The sequence below is a fragment of the Solea senegalensis genome, linkage group LG10 (assembly GCF_019176455.1).
Source record: "Solea senegalensis isolate Sse05_10M linkage group LG10, IFAPA_SoseM_1, whole genome shotgun sequence".
In the NCBI taxonomy this organism is placed as follows: domain Eukaryota; kingdom Metazoa; phylum Chordata; class Actinopteri; order Pleuronectiformes; family Soleidae; genus Solea; species Solea senegalensis.
In genome coordinates this window covers 20,414,113-20,432,416 of record NC_058030.1, presented here as the reverse complement: position 1 = coordinate 20,432,416, position 18,304 = coordinate 20,414,113, and the positions used below count along the sequence as shown (strand labels likewise).

The 18,304-nt window shown below is 39.6% G+C and overlaps 1 protein-coding gene across 4 annotated transcripts; it reads left to right on the top strand.

Annotated features, from left to right (window-relative positions):
- Positions 1-1,285: 1,285 nt before the first annotated feature.
- On the top strand, positions 1,286-12,887 carry dctn2 (dynactin 2 (p50)). Of its 4 annotated transcripts, XM_044036334.1 has the most exons (16): positions 1,286-1,499; positions 1,824-1,892; positions 2,846-2,854; positions 4,204-4,209; positions 5,016-5,112; positions 5,552-5,613; positions 5,784-5,882; positions 6,507-6,667; positions 7,143-7,296; positions 7,537-7,602; positions 7,837-7,875; positions 8,700-8,777; positions 9,020-9,091; positions 9,787-9,889; positions 10,931-11,022; positions 12,039-12,887. In XM_044036334.1, the coding sequence occupies exons 1-16, from the start codon at positions 1,464-1,466 to the stop codon at positions 12,123-12,125; spliced, it is 1,230 nt and encodes a 409-aa protein (XP_043892269.1). In that variant the 5' UTR covers positions 1,286-1,463; the 3' UTR covers positions 12,126-12,887. The 4 variants fall into 4 exon arrangements, with proteins under 4 accessions (XP_043892269.1, XP_043892270.1, XP_043892271.1 ...); XM_044036335.1 differs by lacking the exon at positions 4,204-4,209; XM_044036336.1 differs by lacking the exon at positions 2,846-2,854 and having other exon boundaries at positions 1,287-1,499.
- Positions 12,888-18,304: the final 5,417 nt, after the last annotated feature.

The window sequence follows — 18,304 nt, the reverse complement described above, 5'->3', positions numbered from 1 at the left end:
TGTAATGTATGTTTTGAAAGTTGCAATGGGCAAATGGGAAGGCTTCTAGTAGAGGATGGGCTAAATGCAGAGAAGGAATTTCCATCTGTGGAACTGAAAACATTTTTTTTTCCCGTATTATTATTTTAATTATTATTATAGTTACAGTTATTATTATTATTATTACAGTACAGTAATACTACAGTCGTAGTAGTGATGAAAGTAGTAGTATTAAAGTTATTGTTGACGTCCTATCATTTTAAACCCCTCTGACCATTCTCATCTGACCCCTGACCTCTGGAATCAAGAAGGCATTTTTCCCCAGAGAACTGCTGCAGGATAATTTTTGGACGATTCTCTGTGAACGCAGTGAGATGGTTGTACGTGAAAAAATTAGTGCGTCAAATGAGCCTGTCTGGCACCAGCCACGTTCAACGTCACATTAGTCACCTCTTTATTCCATTCTGATCCTCGGTTTGAACTTCAGCAGCTCTTCCACATGCCAGAATGAATTGAATTGCTACCGTGTGACAATCTGAAGGTATTTGCGTGAACAAGAAGTTGAATAAGTGTGCCTAATAAAGTGGCTGATGAATGTACAGAGAGCATCTCCTCTTTATTCAGTCTGCACCAGACTGGTCGCCATGGCAATGCAGTTTGGGAAAGATGGCATGCACAGACTACAAGTGGACAAGGGGGTGCTCTGAGAATTCAACTTCAGAGGTCTATGATGTGGTAGTGTCAGTGTTTATGTTTGCAGAAGTCATTTTCTTTGCTGGACATAGCAATTCTGAATTGGATCATCACCCAGCTTCCATATTTTTGCTAGACCTCGAGATTTAAAATGATCACAACTGCATGTAAGAATAAATTAATATACCAACACTTTGATAGAAAGATTTCAAAGTGAATACATTTAAGATTTTCTCAGCATATCATCGTCTTAATTGACTATCTTTGGCCCATTTAGTTGTTTGCTCGTGCCTGGAGCGCCACCGCGTGGCCACCCTGCTGTGTTACCTTGGTCACAATGTTTCATTTAAAAAAAACCTACATAAAATATTTTTGTTGTGTATTTTTTTGTAAATCGTGCGCGCAACAACGAAGCTTGCATTACATTTGAAGGGAAAATCAAATAAAGTGACAGAACAACAGAAAGGAGTGGGTGTCAGTGACATGGTGCGCGCATGCGTCGCACGCGGGGTGTTTGTTATGTTGGCATTGGTTGGCCGTCCAACTACCCGCTACCTCGCTATCACTTGAGAGAACACAAACACCGCCCGTTCGCCTGTGCCTGTGAGAGAAACCCAACGTACATGCTGTCAAACCAAGCGAGTGACCACATCAGCCTGCAAAGGTTCGCCGGCTGTGAGACTGCTGGCTCATCCATTGCTAGCTTTTGTCCATCGGCTGTTCGCACGTTTTAATAACCGTCGTCATATTCTTTTGTGAATTGTTGGCCTCGTCTTCGCCGCCCACTGACAATGGCTGATCCTAAATACGCAAACTTGCCAGGAATTGTAAGTACCTAATGCTACCAGATAGGTTAGCTTTATAGCTATTTGCCAGTGCTAGCTACTAGCTGTGACACCTATATTCTCTTGCATCGCTGCTGTTGTGCCTGTTGTATTTTTTTTTGTTGTTGTCTCCATTTACGATGCAGCTTATAACTACATAAACTTCGTCACTGACGTTTACGATGTGATGTGGTGTAATGCAGTCCAAGCTAGTAAAACGTTAGCTTGTTGAATACGTGTTGTGTTATGGGCCGGGGCGTTGTCCTGGCTAACAATAACCGGGTCATTTGCTCGTTTGATGCGTGGTTTACTTCAATGTTTCAATAGGCCTTTAACGAGCCGGACGTGTACGAGACTGGAGACCTTCCAGAAGACGACCAGGCTCAGTTTGAGTCGGTAAGTAGACATTTTATATTCACTGACTGTGACAATCAGCAGACTTGTCTAACACGCTAACACAATTAGCTAATACATGTTTATACGTGATAACTCACTGACTTCTTCATTTTGCTCAGTGTGTATCATTTCTGACCATGATTAAATACCTAACCATGCATATACCTGCCTTGCTATTTCTACTTATAAGACTGAACAGTAAGGGAAATCAATTTCACTCAATTGTAATTACGGAGGTAGTTTAAATGTTAAGCACTGCCCCTGAATTTATGTTGTCCTTATCAAATCGGTAGGTTGAGAAATAAAAAACAACAATAAATAAATAAATCAGTTCACTCGTCTAATCTCTGAGCATCAAGCGTCATCAAGCTACTAAGTGCTCAAACAATCATTTAAATAAATGCAGGCTAGCTCCAATGGAGGTTTTCATTTTAAAAAGCTAGTGATTCAACTATGTGATCATTTTGATTGTGGAATAGGTATAACAGTTGTTTTACCTACCTGTTACACTGACAAGCAAGTATAAAGTATAATCACCTTTTAAGGTCAATATGCTCAATACTTCACTTTCAAAACCATTATTTTCAAGCTTAATATAGAGACAAAAAACATTATCTCAGTGTAGAATCTAGGCACAAGATTATAAATAAAAATACTTACAAAAGCCTCGACTTGATTGTTTTGTGATGCCAGTTCAGTGTCTTTTCTTAAGAGTGTGAATTTAATGTTAGTGTTTATTGTTAGAGCTCAGTCTTTTTTTCCAACAGTGCTACTGGGAAGCGGTGTGTAAACAGTCTCTGATCTGCTGATCTCGCCTTGATTTATATTTCTTGGCTTTTAACTGACCAGCTGAGAGATTCCTAATGGCATTTTCCCTTCTGTGTGTCCACATTCATTCCTCCCATACCCTTGCCCTTGTTTTTGACTCTTCCCCACCCTTCCCGGGACTCTAGTTTGTACAAGTAAGACTGGCTACATTTTACTCTCAGTGAGCTTAATGCCATGCTTTTTATGCATGTTTTTAATCTCATATCCACTTTTCTACCTCTATTGACTGGGATGAAATGAAAGCAGATTAATGGAGTGACCTCTTCATAATTTTTTTTAACTGTTTTGAAGTGCAAGAGATTGATTCTTTTCCTACTGCTTTTGTTGCTTATTCAAACTTTTCAAGGGTGTAATGATGTTGATGTGTGTTTGGCACATTTAATTCAATCATTCATTTTGTAACGCTTTGTCGAAATAGTCAAGGCTCCTTTTAATGTGTGTCCATCTGAATCTTTAACAGAATCAGAAGTGTTTGTTTGTTTGTTTCAGAGATGTTCTTTTTGACCTGGCACCATTTTCTAACTAATGCTTTTGGACTAACCCCAATGTTTCTACTAACTGAACATATTAAAGGCTTGTGTTTTCAACGTGTGTGGTAACATCCTTCTGGGTCATTGCATGCCACATTATTAGATGGAGAAAAAAGAATAATATAAAATTTGGTCATGGTGTTGGCATTTCTATGCCCCACAATTTTTTTTGGTTTATGCCTACTTTACTCAGTATGTATACTGTAACGTCACCAGTGTAAACTGCATTACTTTATGTAGGGGAAGCTCTGGATAGGTGTTTGCACCAGTATTGAGCTTACTAAGTGGATCAGGTATTGCCAGATGTGATCGGTCCATATTGAGATGATGAGTTTGTTTGTCATCGCAAATGTTGTGCTTCTGTTATCACTCCAGTCACAGCTAGCTGCAGATTCACTGATTAGTGCCATAGCTACTCCTGGTGTCATGTCACTGTAGAGAAATAAGAGAAGTTTGCCCTTGCAGATTATTTTTGATTAACTGCACGTTTTAATGAAAGATTTACAATGGATACCAGTTGCTGTAACAGACTGTCTGACTCATTGATTGATTTTTATTTATTTTTAAATGCCAGTCCCCTTGTTCTTGAAGATCCTCTCCTTGAGAACATATTGTCAGTACTGAAGTGCAGTATTGACTCAAAAGAGAAAAGTAACTATGCAGCCTTATTGGGTCATTACACCACAGTAAATCGAGGCAAAGAGAAAGAACTGTATGCAGTAGGCCCCACAGGCTGTATGTGGACAGCTGTGTCTCCAGGGGTTTTAGCAGCAACTCTCAGAACATTGCTTTCTTTCTTATTGTGCCCCCACCCTGGCCAACTATGCCTATTGTGCGCATGGCATGTGATAACCATATTAATCTGTGTTGTCTCTCTCTCTCTCTCTCCTCCCTATTTTTTTCTCTCCCTTTGCTCTTCCACTACTTTCTCTAACTCTCTTTGGGAACCCAAGGAGCTGGTAAGAGCCTGACTAACCCCCCTCCCCTTCCACCACCTTCTCCTTTCTCCATTCTGACATTTGTGTAACTGTGTTGTTTCTGTGTTTGTGTGATTTGTCTCTATCCAAATCGCCTGGACTCATGTCATCTATCTATCTGTTTGGTGGTTTAATCATACCCATAGCCTCTAGTGCATCACTTTTGACCACCACGTGTTGTTGATAAAGCAACAGTCTTGTGTACTCCCCAGAATCACTAATCAAATAACCATAATTTAGAATATAGTGACATCTAGGTGTAGTTTTGCCTTTTATTCACTTAATTTTTTTTGACAATTATATAGTCATGCCGCATTAAGTATGTCTTTTTATAATTTATATTTTAAAATATTTGTCTCCAGGTGACATAGTCAGGCTTGGACATAGTTGTGATTATTAATTTTAGTCATCCTGCATGCTGCTCTAATTCAAAATGGTTTACTTTAACACCACTCTGAGTAATTGCTGTGAATATCCTGCAGATTTTCATGATTTTTGGCTTCAATGGTTTTTAGTTTCTTTGGGTGTGTGACCTTGTTGTGTGATAATACGCTCATGATTAATGATCAATGCATTATCTCCTGGGCACTGAACAAGTGTAGGATTTCCTCCCAAATCACACCAATCTGTCAACATATTTCCAGTCGGCTTTCGAGAATCTTTGCTCACTGGCATTAATTCAAGGGTCATTTTTAAGTGGTTGGGTTGCTGTCTACAACAGTCTTACATACCCTGTGTGACATTGGTTGTGTTGATCGTACTTAATTTCCCGGTGTTTCCAATGACAGGAGGAGCTTTGCAGTGACAGCGTAGAGAGGATTGTGGTCAACCCCAACGCAGCCTACGACAAGTTCAAAGACAAGCATGTCGCCACGAAAGGACTTGGTCAGTATGTGGTGGATGAAAAATAGTTTTTTCCTCGTCTGTGCTTGTTAACTATTAAATATAAGTATTGTCTATGTGTCTAAATCAAAATTAAAATGGGCACCGTAGTTTATTTTAAGTCTGTACCACATACTAATTCTAAGTACAACATTGCTGTTTTCCTATCTATGTATTTTATCACAGTATTGAATCTTAATGGAGAAATTAATTTATAGGAGAATTATTAGTTACTTGAATTTAATACAAAACATTAAACAGTGCTCTTTACACAATTTAACACTCAAATGAAGTTGCTGTTCCATTATGGCTGTAACAAATCTTATCCACCTCCTAGCTATTGAATCTCCCTGGCTTAGTTTGAGATTGGTACTGATACCAATTAGCTGTTTTGTGTTTGTATCCTCATTTCTCTTACAACCCATTTGTTTCCCTTGTGCAGACTTCTCAGACAGAATTAGTAAAAGCAGAAGAGTTGGCTATGAATCAGGGGACTTTGAAATTGTGAGTATATCCAATTAAGCAGAATTTTATTACTTCACTTTTTTTAAAAGTGTTTCATTGTGGGCATAACACCACATAAGTGTGCAGAGTTTAAGGTGCAATTGTATGAACACTTATATTGGGAGACTCTCTGCATTCAGACCTTTTCAACCTCTTTTGTCTTTGTTTAGCTTGGAGAGGGCTGTGGGGTGAAAGAGACTCCTCAGCAGAAGTACCAGCGCCTGGTGAATGAGATCCAGGAACTCATTCAGGATGTAGATACAATCCAGGTGAGATGACACACACACAAACTCACTCACTCACACTCACAGACACAGACACAAAATACATGGGATTGTTGTGACGGCAAGTTGTTACATCACACCTGTCGCAAGCAGTTCACTACGCCTAAATAGAATGGATGAATTATTTCAACCATCAATTTTCTTACAGTTTAATTAAACATATCATTAGACAATACTGTGATACCGCTGTAAAGTACTGAATTCTATGACATAAAGGGTCATTCTAGGCCTTGTTTTTCTGTAGGGTGTTTCCAACACTCTTGAAACCAAACAGAAATAATTACTGACAAAGTAGTTATTTTGTAGTTGGTTACAAAAATCTAGTTCACACTGGATATAATAATTATAATAATACTGTAATTCCCTTTTTATTCTGTTATATTGGAAGCACAAGTATGAGTATTTACATGCTTAGTGAAAAAGTGCATGTTTATGTTTGAAGTGTATATTTCTATCTTGGTATTAGACATGTAGTTTTCTTACCTGTTTGGCCAGATGTGCTTCTAGTTGAAGGTTTCATCAACCTCTTCCTTGCTGTGTCAGAACAAAAAGGAAAAAAAAACTGTCATGGCTGTTACCTTGCTGTTTTCTTTCTTTTTCACCCTGCAGGCTGCCACAAAGGAAAGCAATGTAGAGGAGCGCCTGACCCCAGTCGTGCTTGCTCAGCAGGCAGCTCAACTCAAACAGCAGCTGGTTTCTGCCCATCTCGACTCACTGCTGGGACCACAGGCACACATCAACCTGGCTGATCCAGATGGAGCTCTGGCTAGGTGAGCTAAAAGGAGGGTGGAATAAAGCACAAAACCACGATGGAGTGATGAGCTAGTCGACAGGAACTGGATGTAGTTAAAAATGTTGTTTGAAGAAACGGAAGAATTTGTTACACTGAGCCCTGGACAAAAATCCTGTATCAGATGCAGACATAAACCCCACCAATCTCAGTAAATCTCTACCTGGGGAGCACAAGAACCGATGGATGGATGATTGAGTAAAGGAGATAAATACTGAAGAAGGTGAGAAAACAGAATTGCAACATGTCCGAACCCAACTGAGCGCGAAGAGCTGAGAATAGAGACACCAGTAAAAGAAGGAAGGAAAACTGTTCTGCAAAGATCCAAGCTCACTTTGACCCTCTGGCTTTCAACAAAGCTTGAAAAGATTGGGGAACAAAAACAGCACAACAAGAGGGCTTATATAAATATTGAACGTATAAACTTTTCTGAGCCCTTTCCTTTCTTCCCACAGGCGTCTACTCACTCAGCTGGAAGTGGCCAAGGGCAGCCGTGGAGGCCCTGCAGGAGACAGCAAGCAGGCAGCAGCAGCTAAGGGCCCAGATGGAGTTGTACTCTATGAGCTCCACAGCAGACCAGAGCAGGAGAAATTCAACGAGTCTGCCAAGGTAAAGTGGAAAGGGAGGCAGAGGCAGCAGAGTATTGGATGAATGAAAAGAGCATATGTTGGAGTGGTGTAATCCCCTCAGTGTGTTTTTGTTTGCATTGTTAGGAAAGGAATGTCAAGACGAGTATTTGATGACTATAAATAGGATGGCAGGGAGAGAGCTATGTGCATGGATATTTTTTTTTTTCACGTGTCTTGTGGGAGGCTCTTGTCACTACAGCAATTTGCTCTGTCCCTGTAGATGGCAGAGCTGGAGAAGCGTCTAGCTGAGCTTGAGATTGCTGTTGGCTCAGGATCAGACAAGCAGGTAAACAGCAAGCCCCATTCAGTCTTTTCACTCTCACACACACTCCTAAGTGGTTGTATGCCTCATTCACTCTAATTCTGTTTATCCCTGTTTCTCTTTTACACTCACACCAGCTGAATATGCATGCCTCGGTCGCAGTGTAGCAAAATCTTCTACTTGAATTATGTAAATTATGGAGGTGGCTCCATTATCTTTTGAAACAATGTGCTTTCTGTCTTTGTGTTTTTATTGCAGGGACCTCTGAGTGCCAGTGTACAAGGAGCCAGTTTGATGGTAAGAAAAAACACATTGGCCAGGCGTTTATCAAACCTGCGTAGAAACTGCAGATTCAGGTGAAAATATCACCGTATGCCGAGTCTCGCCTGTGACCACCAGCTGACAGAGGGGCCAAGTCCTCAACATTTACATCCAATACCCTGGATTCTCACTGCAGAAGTAGAAATAATGACACACTATAAGAGATCAATAAGAAATCTTAACACAAACATCAAATAAGTACAAAAATTAAATCAATCTTGTGCAACGTGGCTCTCCAATGTGGCTGCAGTGAACGTGGCTGCACTTTATTTTCTGTCCTTACCTTGTGCAGAATCTCACATGCCAAAAATGATGTCAAACACCTTTTCAGGTGTGAAACTGCAGGTTTCTCCCCCACTGCTCACAGACACATCCCTCTACCGCTCAGCAGCCTGATGCAGCTGCACTGTCACCCGTGTGTAATTGCATACTGAATTAATGCTTGTAATTATGTCACGCAGTCTGTTGACAAAGTGCTGAATATGTTGCTGTAGATTATTTTATAATCATTGTTTTTAACAAAAACAAAATGCAACATTTTGTTAACTGTAAGTTTGTGAACAGGCATCGTATAAGTGACTTGTCTCTATTAATAAATGGCTATCGTTGCGTGGAAATGAGCGCACACTCACTTTTTGGTGGATAAATGAGGGCCACTCTGTGTAGCGATAGAAGTGGGTCAGGCTTCATTAGTTTATCCAAGGTTGTTCATATTTGCTGTGCCAGCAGTTAGAGTAAGACACTTAAAGTGAGTTCTCAAGCTTACGAGGATGACATATGTGTATGTTTGTTTGAATCAGGACACCATAGACCTGATGCAGGCAAGGGTCAGTGCACTGGACTCTGGTACTCTGGATCAAGTGGAGGCAAGGCTGCAGGTAATCTATAGGTGTCTGATCTGTTGCAATTTACTGTCTGATTTGAATGTTGTTTGTTTTTCTGTCTGATGGAGATTTCAGTAAGAAGCCCACCTTCTTAACTTTTGAAATATGGTTACGTGTGGTGCAGCTTGTTGTGAAAAACTGTGTTTACTACACTATCGACTTTTTCCTATTGCTTTCTAAAGTGATGCGTTTTTGCAAGATGTGAAAAAAAATGACTTCTTTCTCTTCCCATGCAGAGTGTCCTTGGGAAGATGAATGAGATTGCGAAACACAAGGCAACAATTGAGGATGCTGATACACAAAACAAGGTTCGTACTCCTTGGACATCCATAGAAACTAACTCTTGGAATAATCTCATATGTATTTATGCGCTATTAATCTCAGCTTTATTGTAAAGTACTTTAAGAGGGAAGACTCCAATATATTCCTTCAAACATAAAGCTGAGATGTTTTGGCCAGAGGTTGTATAATATATCTATTCATTTTGTGGCCTCATGGGAAATAATCGTCCCCACTTCTCTCCTATTGACCACATTTTCATTTTCTCTACTGCCACTAGGATTTTATAGAGTCTGACCTGGAGCAGCCAGACCGAATGATGAAGAGTCACAGCATAATGTTGACTTAAATGAATGGCTAATGCAGCTCTTTGAAAGTTAGGGACACAATTGTGTCATCTTTTTGTTATTTTGGCCATTTTGAGATGGTATATTTTATACAGTTTAAACCAGGCGAGGGCAGACTATTTTGGTTACATCATGATTGCGAAGGACAAAATAATTCAATTCCAATAAGTTTTTAAAATAGATTTTGATTAGACTGTTGCACTCAAGAAAACACTGTCATGAGGGTTAATGTTTTTAGAAAATAATTACAAAAGCAGTTTCCTAAGCATTCATCATTTTGCCCTTGATGCAACTCATAATTATAAAATGCAGATAGGGAATCACCACAAGGTACAAATTAAGACTTTGATATTAAACGCCTGATGTTGTCTTGTCAGGTCTCGCAGCTTTATGATGTGATGCAGAAGTGGGACGCCATGTCCACCTCTGTGCCTCAGGTGGTGCAGAGACTTGTCGCCGTCAAGGAGTTGCACGAGCAAGGTAACGAAGCGGGTTTGAAAGGTTGTAGCTCGAGACTTTTGTGTCCTCGCATAACTCTTGTAAATAATGAGGCGATAACAATCGTTGACATTTTTGAAAGTGGGGGAGTTCACAGTCGCATAACGTGACCCAGTATCATTAAATGAATGCACCGGTCGAGTTATTGGACTATACAAGTAAATATTGTACTAATGCTTCTCTGGGGGAGGACGATTCCACCCGAGTAAGGATACTAACAATGAAAACATGGAGGATTTATGAGCTTCTCTTTTATGTGTGGGGGGATAATAACCTTGCAATGACACCCATGAGAGTTCAAGGAGAGACTGTATGTAGGTTAGTGGGGGAGGGGCAAAGTATAAGAGACTCGAGATATGTTGGATACAGGAAATAAACATCACAGGGTCTGAACCCCTGATCATGTTTCAGGCTGCATTTGTATATTTGGGAAATAAACGTCAGTCAGGATGATTTGCATCAGCAATGAGAACGCATGTGTGCATGACAAGAAATTAAAACTAGGCAAAAAAAAAAAAGGATTAAAATGGATATCATCTTAACCATGTCATACTATTACAAAGGGAAAAATACTGAAATGGAGGCTCAAAATGGTAATGAATTAGACTCAATCTTGCAGCACTCTAAAACACCCCTAAGTGGAAAAAGATGCATTATATTATACTGTGTATGATCATATTTTTATCATTTAGCACAAGAAAGCAGAACCTTGGCATTAAAAGATTATATTGCAAAGTCTTTACTGAGAGCTGAACGAGGTCATTTATCACGCAGCCTCCTTTTGCACTGATCTGTCTTCGTCTGCACCTAAAGTCTCCTTCGCTCAATGAACTTTACGTTCATTGATTTTGGTTGGTGTTTTTTTTTAGTGGGAATTAAAGTCAAACCTCGCCTCTTCATTTTGAGCGGAACAAAAACTTTCCAAATGTGCACACTTTTTGCAACCACAAATGTTAAAATTTCACAAGTGATATTTTGTCTTACTCACATACTTTCTTCTCCTCTCGTCATCCCGCGTCACAGCCATGCAGTTTGGCCAGTTGCTGACCCACCTGGACACCACTCAGCAGATGATCAACAACTCTCTGAAGGACAATAACACTCTGTTAACACAGGTAAGAAGTTAATGCTTTGGAGAATAAATGTAGATTTTGGAACTGTTGGACAACTTTGCATCATCTCAATGTGCGATTCAGCTATTAAACCGTCAAGAAGAATGGACCGTGCAGTGTGTAGGCCAGCACACTTGTCTTAAGGTAGTTAAAAGGTCACCTGTTGGGATACATGGGATTACGGGATGAAAACAAACAAAAAAACAACACAATCTGAGATGTAAAGATATAAATTGTCATTTTTCTTCAGTTGAAAATGTGTTTGCTTCACATAGTCAAGCAAATAGACACACAGAGAGTGAGACTTGACCTGTGTCTCTCTTTCCTCACCTAAAGGGGTATCCCATAGCTTTTGTTTAAATACACCACTAGTGCCAAAACTCTTTGTGGAGGGATTACTGCTCTTTTTGCACCTTGGCTCTTAATGCTGACCAGAGGGGAGTTGTGTTGTTCAGCAGCCAGCCCCTCAAGTAAGCTCAGTGGGTAATTTGCTGAAATGCAGTGCAGTGCAGGATCAGGCTAAATCCTGGCTAGATTCTTCTTCTTTTTTTGCACAGTGCAGCCAAACACAGTTCGTAGATAAAAATGCTTGTAAGCAGGGGCTTTTTGCTCAAGATTAAGACGTTTTGTTTGTGATCAGTTCTTTCGTGAGAGTTGGTATTGGGCTGGATGGGTCGGGTTTGGCTTTCATAAGTCAGGTGGGTGCGGGGCATAAAGATCTAGAGTCGATCTATTCAAAGTTTTTCTGTCAATTTCTTCGTAGTTTTAGAATGTAGAAACCATGTGACATTGTACTTGTCTTTTCCTCCCGCCTGCAGTGCAGCCCATTTTTCCATCTCTAATCCCTCCGCCTTTTCTTCATCATCACTCTTTCTCTTTTGCTATTCTACGTTCTGCTGTGCCTCAAAAATGTGTTCTTTTCGCTTTTACAGGCAACTTTCCTTTCAAACCAAGTTCTCTCTCTCTCCTCCGTCTCTGTCACAACTTTGCTAACTTTTCCCCCTCCTCTTTCCCTCAAGGTCCAGCAGACGATGAAGGAAAACCTGGTGGCTATTGAAGAAAACTTTGCTTCACTAGATCAGAGGATGAAGAAGCTCTCTAAATAAATGATGGCAGAGTGGGGGCTGGTCCAGGAGAGTGTAAAACATGGACAAACAAAAGCAAGCTCGATAGCACTGAGAGAGGACTCTGGTTTTTTTTTTAAACACTGTCCTTTCTGGTTATCCCTCTCCTGATCTCTGCTCATGCCTCTGCCTTTTTTCACAGAGTGGGCTGTTAGTTTGGAAAAGTTTTGGGGGTAAAAAGGTATCACAAAAAAGAAGACCAAATATTTTTGTCCACCCTCCTTTCCTCTTCTTTTCTTTTGTGTCAAATTGATAGCAACTGTAAACCCGTTTCTCCACTTTATACATATGCCACTCGCTGAGAGCAGTCCCCCTGCTTACTGCATTTTAGACTGGATTGATTTTATAATTATTAGGGTTAAACTTAAGAAAAAAATTCCTCTGGACCCTCACTACATTGTTGGATTTGTACTGTATACGTTGGTCAAAATTAAATGGATCACGGTTATTGTTGGATTGATGGTTGACACGTTAAAATGTGGCCAGGTATGTACAAAAAAAAAACAAAAACATCTGTTGTCCTTTTCTGTTGTAGCCGGAGTGTCAGGTTCAAGTCATACACAGAAAGCTTGTAAATAAAAAAATGCTTCACGCACAGTCGCTTGTAACTATATTATTATGACTGAGACCAGATCCCACAGATACAGACACTTTTAATCTGCTTCATCATCACCTACAAGTGAACTGTATTGCTCATCTGTGGTCATGGAAACCGATCAATAAATAAAACAGAAGTGAATACGCTCGGCTCGTTTCGTGTCATTGCTCAGAACAAAGGTGTGGACCTAGCAGTTGACCTCATTCTTGTATCCGCTGAAAGTTCAAATTCATGACGTTACAGTAATAATCTCACCAGTGGAACAGTTTCAAGTCTACATCTGCATTTCTGGAATTTAATGACACACCAGTTTACAGATGTGCATCAAACGTTAGACACCAGAGAAGATGAATCGGATGGGATGTCAAACTGATCATAACAGGTGCATATAAATAGATTAAAAACTTTCCTCTCATCCAAGGCTCCCTTCAGAGCATCTATCATTCATACCTATGGTCTTGTATATCAATTATCTACTGCTTATCATTTAAGGCTTGTGGGGAGAGGTGGAGCCAATCCCAGCGGACTTTGGGTGACAGGTGTGGCACAACCATGGCAGTACAGTAACATCCTGGAATCATAATAAAAACAATATCCTCTCTTAAAGATAAAGGAACTGTTATGCCCAATTATGAACAGTAGGTGTCAGCACAGCATGCGCTAAAACAATGGCCAAACACACTGCCACACTGATTGTGAGCTTTCTAGGATAATGAAGCAAACTGTTTATATTTAAAGAGAATAGTTACATTCATACATTATACATCATACATTAAAACCTCCTCCAAAAAAATATCAACATGCTGATTTACAAACTGTCAAAATTGTGATTAAAATGATTATTTCAAGAATAATATTTTTTTCTTAAAAAAAACTGAGGTTCCAACCACGAATTGCATCACTGCAGGTACAATTACAGCAAGGACTAGATCTCCACTGTCAGCTCTTCAATAACAGCAAGCAAATGTCCCAGAAATGATGAAAAGTCATTCAAATCTTTGTTCTAAATAACTAAAATACAAATGAGCTGCAAACACACACACAGTTGTCGAGCAGCAGAGTTAATTCAAACCCAAAAACAACATCTAAGATATCCAAATCAGGACTTATCTAACTCTCACAGCGTGAATCATCAGTGATTTGCTCCATCAGTAAGGTTTGCAGTCAGGTGACAGTATTTGTGTCAAAGGCTGACTGATAACACACCGTCAGGTTAAGGATCAGGTGTCTGTGATGAGTCATCCACACACAGCAACTTCTTTGGGTTAAGTCATTTCTGCTCCACGTGGATTAACAACAGTTCACTGGGACAATAAGAGCTGCCAACAGAAAACACAGTCAGAGTCACAGAGACACAGTTCCATGACAGTTGATGCTGATTACACGTTAGGACACGTTGGACGCTGGATAGTTTGGATCTGATTTTATTGCAGAGAATGGCTTCGATTCTTCAATTTAAAATAGGTTTGGTCACTCATTATGAAGCCCACCTTTTCTCTCTCTGCTTCCTGCGATTGTGGGGAGACTAGTCTGCTCAGACATGACATATCGAGTATGGCTTACAGGGAATTAGATCCAGAGCTCTAACTTAGAAGGGAATGCCCCAGACACGCACAGAGACGTAACTCTGTATACTGTATATCAAGTTATACTGCATTTGTCCTGCTATTTCGGGTGTGCAAGACTGGGTCAGTCAGTCCAGGCCCATCAGTGACCAGCTGAGAATTCACCAAGGGTTCAGCTCAAAATGTTGTGAACAACAGGGTTAAGTATTACAGTTTTGTCTCAGACCGTGGCTCTGAATACAAACAAGCACCAAAATGACAATAAATAATTGATGAATCTGTACAGGAAAATCAAGCCAGTTGTGAACAGGTGGATATATAAATCCTAAAAAAGAGAGAAAATATACACAGGTGTAATATTAGTATCAAAAATACAAAATACCCATATACTGTATATCCTGGCAGCTTTCCACCAACCTTTACTCCACTGGGCAAACGCCTCAGTCCTCAGGCAGCAAGTGAACAAAAAGGATGTAGAGAGCAACGATTGCTCCAAATCTTTGTTTCTGGCACTGATGTGTGGAAAACTAAGAGAAGAATGGAGGAGGACGCTGGTGTGTCTGCCTCGCTGTGAGTAAACTCACCTGTTCAGACAGGCTTTTAAAGTTTAATGCCCCTTTAGTCTTGCGCCTCTTGTAGATGTTTTGTTTTGCCTGTGCCAGTCTCTTATATTTTACCGTTATAACAAAGATCTGTCCATCCTATATGGAAATAAAATAAAAAACCAAGACACTCAAAGTCGTTTTAGGTGGCGATTAATAATGTTGGTGGTGTACGTATAAGCAAAATCATGAAAATAACTTGAGGAAAATGATAGTGAATATTTCACATGGTTGTAGATGTGTTGTTTTAAAAAATGAAAAGGAAATAAAGGCAGAGAATAAACTGACAATGGCACAAAGGCCTCGGCATCAGTCCTCTCAGATGTTGCTGTATGATTGTGGACAGGTGAGGAGTCTGTGGTGGAGCAGAGGGACAGACAGAGGGAGAGGGTGGTGGTGTAAGTGGAGTAGAATAAGATGGAGACCGTTGTGGGGCAGAAAGAAGCTTGCAGCAGCGAATGACAAACTAGGGAAGACGGAGACGGCAGGGTAACGATAGATGACGCTCGCAGATGAGCAGGCTTTAACATAATGTAATAAGATTGTTGTGCAAAGTCGTCCCAAAGCTCCGAGCACAGAAATCTCAACAAGTGGACGTGACACTGAGCCGTTTAATCTGTGATTAACAGTTTGAGTGGCACCAAAAAATAGATAAAGTGATTTCTAACTTTACAGACACTGAGACTGTTTGTTGTTGTTGTCGTTGTTGGGAGAACAATGGATGTTTTTGCTGTATAGGAAATGATAGATGGCAAATAAAATGCAAATGAGTTGATCAATGGGGCATCCGCAGACAATAGAGAACTTAAGAATTGGCTTTGGCATCGACAAAAGAGATGAATGTAGTAACAACAGTCACTGCCGTGATACCACCACTCTGTGTCTTGACATATGATTTCATTCGACACACTGCCAGGGATTTTTTTTTGTCTCCCACATCTGACAATTAGCCAGAATTTTTGATAAGGCAACGAGGTGTTGGAATAAAGATGGAGAAAAGACACTGAAACACAGAGTGAGAACGGCAAGCAAGAGACAAAACAGGCTCTACTGTATCACCGGGACATGTTAACAGCTGTATCAATTGGTCTCAGTTCAGCAAGGGGAAGATTTCCGACAGCTGGTGTGTGTGTGTGTGTGTGTGTGTGTGTGTGTGTGTGTGTGTGTGTAAATGGGTGTGGAGCCTTGACCAAGGGCACAGGACAGAAAGACGGGGTATGTATGGTCGTGGCTGGAATTACCCCAGACTCTTTCTGTCTGTCTGTAAAAACAAAAAGAACAATAACAAAAAAAGATTTGAATTTGGGAGGATAGATGCAAGTGAAAACACCAACATCCACCACTGGTGACTTTTTGTTTGTCCTTACTTTTGCTAAAAAAGTGAGGTTGTATAAAATAAATGACAATAAAAACAAAACAAAAAAAAATCCTCAATTAAATACAATTATTTATTTTTTTTAATTAGTCATTTTCATTGCTATGAGGTCTTTTATATTATATAAATGTGCTTTTATAGTACAAAGATACTAGGGCTTTACTACTTTGTTCAGCTGGTATTGTATAAATATACATGTGATGTAATAAATGTCACAATTATGTAGTTATTAAAAGGCACTGAGTTGAATTTTGGCTCGAAGCAGGGAAAACAATGCGAGTTAAACGCCACCATTAGTAATGACTAAATCAAATTAGATCAAAGATAAATAAGAGACAATAGAGGGGGAAAAAAACAACAACATGAAACAAAAGATAAATAAGAGACAATAGAATAATAGGTCCATATTATAATGTCATATAATTCTAATTTAATCACGAAGGTCTCAAGTGACACAGTCAGAAACATCATTTAAACATGAGCGTAAGAAACAAGAGAAAACATAAATGTGAGTTTGTTAACAGTGTTTTGTACTGAACACACACACACACACACACACACACACACACGATGGGACTGACAAAATAAACAGACGGCAGGGAGGAGGGGTGGGGGTGTAGAGAAAGTGTACTGAACTACTCAGCAACAGCCACTCAAGTCGTGACGCGTTCACGGTGCTTCCTGCAGCGCTTTAACCCGGATCCTAGAGACAGTATTTGAGCTTTCTATTCGCTGCTTGGCGCTGTTGCTATGGGGCTGCGCGTGTTGAGCCATGCAGACGCAGTGCATGGAAAACAGTTTCATGTGAGCAGAGTTTGGGATTAGGGCAGAGGAGGGAAAAAAGGAAAAAAAAGAAAAGTGTCAGGAGTGAAGCGCTGAGCAGAGACAGAGACATCCACAGTGGCACTGACTGAAAGGAGCTTTGGTTTTGCTGTTGTTGTTTTTGTTGTTTGTGTGTTGTTGTTGTTGTTGTTGTGGTCGCCACCACAGCAACAGCAGACGCAGTTGTTTACATTCCCGCGTGCTCGTGATTCTACACAATAATCATGATGAGAAAACACGCAGTGTCTGACTCCCGTGTCTCAGAGTGTGTGACCTTGTTGAACTCAATGGTTTTGATGCCATGTTACATCATCATCATCAAAGGCTTTTGTGAGCGGCTTTTATTATTATATTATATTATATTATATTATATTATATTATAATATATTATATTATTATATCATATCATATCATATCATATCAAATCATATTATATAATATCATATTATATCATATTACATTATAAAACGTTATGACATTATTATAAGACTATTTATATGTACACGCCATGTTATAGGCGCTATATAGGTCAGCAACATTAGGAAGAATAACATATCAGTGTTGACCTATTGTTACGTGTGTGCGCGTGTGTTCATACTTCTTTAAGACACCTGATCAAGACAACAATACAACTATACTGAAAGGAACACTGGTGTCTATACACACCATGGTGCTCAATGTTAAATGTACATTGTTATTAATGAATTCATTTATATATATATTATATATGGATATAGACAAATTCATCATTATGGTTTTGATTGTTTTGTATTGTATGCCAATTAAAATGCACAACAATTCATACACAATTTGATGGTATTAAATGATGATGGCGATGCTCTGGTTTATTTATCTTAACTTATCTATTTGACAGTAAATACTGAGCTGAAGCTCGATTTAAAAAGTTATATACATTATGTGAAATTGTTTTTTGGTGTCATGTGGATATTGTTCCTTAAGCCTTGTATTGTAGCAGGTGCAGTGAAACAGAGACACATAAATCAGTGGTTGCTGATAAACATTTTCTTTCTTTAAAAAAAGACAAGAAAAAACAAAAAGTAATCTACAGGGAAATGGAGGGGAAATAAAAGCGGACTAATGAGGAAATCTGCTGAATTTCATCATTAACAGCTGACAATTTAACTGGACATCATAATAGAGGGGTGTGGATGGAGGAATGCGGGTGAGGATGGAGATGG